This window comes from Punica granatum, chromosome 4 (assembly GCF_007655135.1).
Source record: "Punica granatum isolate Tunisia-2019 chromosome 4, ASM765513v2, whole genome shotgun sequence".
NCBI classification, from domain to species: domain Eukaryota; kingdom Viridiplantae; phylum Streptophyta; class Magnoliopsida; order Myrtales; family Lythraceae; genus Punica; species Punica granatum.
In genome coordinates, this window is record NC_045130.1 from 30,251,306 (window position 1) to 30,255,594 (window position 4,289).

At 43.0% G+C, this 4,289-nt stretch overlaps 1 protein-coding gene across 1 annotated transcript; it reads left to right on the plus strand.

Moving 5' to 3' along the window:
* The first annotated feature begins 563 nt into the window (after nucleotides 1-563).
* LOC116202511 (zinc finger CCCH domain-containing protein 18-like) lies at nucleotides 564-2,904 on the plus strand. Its single transcript, XM_031534088.1, has 2 exons — nucleotides 564-1,767; nucleotides 2,589-2,904. Exon 1 carries the CDS (start codon nucleotides 839-841, stop codon nucleotides 1,640-1,642), a length of 804 nt encoding a protein of 267 aa, XP_031389948.1. The 5' UTR covers nucleotides 564-838; the 3' UTR covers nucleotides 1,643-1,767; nucleotides 2,589-2,904.
* The last annotated feature ends 1,385 nt before the right edge of the window (nucleotides 2,905-4,289 follow it).

The following is a 4,289-nucleotide window of genomic DNA, read 5'->3' on the forward strand; positions in this document are numbered from 1 at the left end:
AGTCGGTGTGGATCTTTCGAGAATTAGATACCCCAGCTTACCTTTCCATTCCATTTTTCCTCCTCCAGCTGATTCTTTTTTTTCTTTTTTCTTTTTTACGGTGTGTATTTGATATTTAAAAGTTTAATAGACCCTGACTAATTCATTTCAAATCCGGTGGGCTCATTAAGAAGTAAAACTCTTGCAGTATGAATTTTCTCTATTTATAAACTCAAACATGAGCTCATACTTAAGGAAAATAAACGTAGAACCATTTGAATCAAGTCACGTTGATACGTGGCTGATTCTTGGAATTTGTTTATTTAAGGATCTAGTAAATAATTTATTTATTCTTCTTTTCTCTGTCGTAAGAAAGTCTGTGGACATAATACAATAAAATAAAAATCTTAAATAGTCCCACTAAGTATCAAACTTGAAAATTTTCAATTACAAGACTAGAGCATAATTCACTAAACTAAAATGTGTTTTGATTATTCTTATTTTTATTTATGGAAGTTTTGAATATGGATAATTAATTCTCAATTTTCCTGAAGCAGGAGCCTTCCACTCCCCCCCACATCCTCTCCTTCCATGCAATGGGGCCAAACATCCTTAGCCCCAACTAACCATCGCCACCGTCGTCCCCATTCATTTATCTCACCGGAAAACGACACATCACTGCCACCACTGCCCCCACCGAAGCCACCGTGTCGGCCTGTCCTGTCTTCTCCCATAACTGCTCTGCATTGCATTGCAGTCCCACTCTCTGCTTCAAAAATTAACCAAACACCACTGAAGAAAACTATAAGGAAGGCATCTCATTCTCCTGTCACAATTACTACCCGCATCTGAATTCGAGATGGGCTGCTGCGAGAGCACTACCCGTCAAGCTGCGGCTTCACTGCTGCAGCCGCTGCCCGCTTCCGATCAGATCAAAGGAGCTTCAGTAGTGGAGGTGGAGGAGAAAGTCAAAGAAGTCCTCTGTGAGACTCCGGCCGCTTTGAAGCCCGTAACGCCACCCGTTACGATGAAGCCTCAAGAACCACTGCAGAACCACGAGCCACCACCGCACAAGATTGGCCAAGCGCAGCCGCCGCCACCAACAGCCACCCCGTCCTTATCCGAAAAGTCAATGCCGGTGCCAGAACCCTCCAAAGTCAGGGGCCTGAGTGAAAGGAACTCCTCCACGCCCGCCAGTCTCGCCGGCAGTGGCGAGGCCAAGCAGAGGGCTGAGAGGTCTCCGGTGAAGCCAAGGCCTACCCGGACCCGCTCTTTATCAGGCGATCTTAGTACGAGCATGGCTCGGGGTACGGGCAGGTCGCCGACCCGTATCCGACCTGATGGGATTGGAGGATCCGTGAGGATTGTGCAGAGCAGAGAAGCGACGTGGTCCCAGAGGTTCGACCCCGGGGAGAGATCCGGGAGGCGGTCCGGGCCTGGGTCCCCGGCAAAGCGGGCCAGCATCAACGCGGGGACGAGATCGGCCGTGGACCGGATCCCATCGATGAGGAAGATGGACCTGTCTCCGGGCCGGGTCAGGAGGGATCCGAACGCTAGCAGTAAGAGATCAATGAACGGTGGAGATCCAAAGCAAAGGCAATCGAAGGGGAGGGAGTCGCTCGAGAGTCCGTTGGTTTCATTGGAATGCTTCATCTTCCTCTGAGCAAGCAATGCCCGCCGCCGGGAAGAGGAGGCGGTGGCCGGAGGGAGCGTTGAACCGGCGGGAGGATAGTAGTTTTCCGTTGGGGATGACCTGCTCTTCCATTTCTACCCTCGTTGTTCCACGTTGTAAGTGAATAGTCAAAAGGCCAATTTGGACATTTCCTTTTCCAAAAGCACGTGCATGTAGCAAACCCTCCCCATGTGCCATCCGCCAACGTCGTCCATAAATGCTTTGCTATAATATAGATTCTGCATAATGGAATCAATTTCCTAATTTTATGCGTGCAAGCTTTTTGTCCATAGTTAATTTTCAGCAATTTTCGAATGGTAGGAAAAAAAAGAAAAACAAACCCTTCTCTTTTTCAATTTTCAGCACTTTTACTTTGATTACTGCAAAAATAGTGAGTTTTAGGGGGCCTTTCGTTCAAGGATTGTTAATTACTAATGTTAAGATTGCTGGAAAAATTAATCCATTTGTGATTGTACTTGACATGTAAATCGTAATTGAAGATTATTGTGTTTGTCAAGTATATTAAATTAATCGAAACATGGGTCGTAATATAACATTACAATTTTTGGTAAGTAAAATAAATTGATGGGAAATGAATGCAAATTTACAATCGCATCCTTGTTTGATAACAAAAATTAATTCCTACATGAGATGGGGCCTAGGGAGTAATATTGGAGAAGAGCTTGAATTGTGCTCTTTACGATGATGGGTCCCAACTAGGAAACCCAAAAATACTATGCGAGGATGGGGAAATCTTTCCCTTGATTGGTGGGTATTATTTAGGACGGAGGGAAACCAGCGGAGCAATTTTTTCGAAAATTTTCACTTGAATTTACATGAATTTAAGTCAATCTGCAACTCAAAAATTTAAACTGTTAAGATGCTAGATCCAAGTCTCATATAAACTAATGATTTCATTCTCAATTTTTCTTTGTAGGACAACATATCTTAACACCCGCTCTCACGTGGCAACGTGTAGTTCAACACGTGCCACAAGTTCTTAAATACTATCCCTCAACAACTGATCACGAGACGGACATCCTCTTTCAACGGGAGACAAACACCAATCCAAACTACACATCAATCCAAACAGCCCCTCAGCGTCATTGCATTTGTGGGATGTAGGCTGGTTTTTTTAATAGCACAGGCATAAGCATTCACTTTTCGAGTTATTCTCACTCTAAATAGTAGGCTATTTCCTATGTACCTTAGTAGAAAACAAGAACGAAAGCAGAAGTGGCATTTAGTTTTGATGCAGATTAATGCAGAGAATGGCATCTTTGAAGAGAATGCTCTCTCTACATTGTGGTCAATGATTACCCTACTACTACACATATACCGCATTACATGACGGGAAAATGCATGGTCAATATGAATGAATCTACGAATTTAGTTCAAGGAGGAGAAGTAAAGGAAAGATAAAGAAATAGTAAAATCACATAATTAAGGGAGCGAAATAGTATAATTTTTTTAAAAAAAATAATAAACTCTATTAGCGAAATTCATTAGAAATGTTGTAGTTTATCTCAAGTCAAGGGAACCTTTAAATTCCCCATTGATTGTTGACACATACCTAAAGCGCCTATATTTCCAATGAGAATGCTCTAATATCCACTAGCTATATTTGGTATGCCGGATTGGATTTTTAGAATACTAATCCTACGTTTGGTGACAAACGGATTGGGATTGGGATATATCTAATAAACTATTAAGTAATTAATCCTAAGGAGGGGGTGAGTTCAGGGTGGATCAAGATATAATTATTTATGAAAAGACAGAAATGTCCCTCCCTTTATATAAAATTTTCAAATTCTGCCATTAACTTTCTATGACCACCGACAATCTCGATTACAGCTGTGGTGGTCGAAATCGGGCCACCACAACCCTCTCCTTCCTCTCTCTGTCTCTCTTCGAGTGAAGAGAAAGAGATAGGTGATTGTGGGGCGATGACTACGGCCATCATCGCACTAGGCGAGTTCACTAGTAAGTCTTGGGTCCACCGGCAACCTCACCGGGGGCGATGGTGGCCGGTTTTGGGTCCCTCATTGTCAGCACCCAATTTTGATCCACCGGCTCCAGAGGGGCAAATTCGTCATTTTGCCACCCCGTGAGGGAAGTATTTTCGATTAATTACTCGAGTATTCACCACCTTTTGGAAATAGCAAATTTTCTTATTTTAACCCCAATTTTATGATTTTTTCAAAAATAATGCTATTTGGGACGTTTTCGAATTTCGCGTACGTTGACGTCAATTTTCAAAATTCGGGACAAAATTCGAGATTGAAAATAATTTCATCGCATGATATCGATCATTGAATTTTTCTGAACGTGATGGCGGTCTCGAATTATTTTTCCGACGTTCGATCGAGAAGACGGAATTTTCAATTTGTACGCGCGTCAATTTCGGAAGAAAAAAAAAAAAAGGTCACGGTCAGAAGTCAGTGACTTCTGACCGCTGCTTCTCCTTCATCATTTCTTTTCCTGTTCTTCTTCTTCCTCTTTTCTTCATTTTCTTTTTCTTTTCTTTTCTTCTTCTTCTTCTTCTTCCTTGCAGGGACGTCTCCCGACCCGTGACCTCTATGCCGATTGAACCCGAGCCTGCCAACTCCTCTGCGCACGCGACTTCTCTGCACACGCC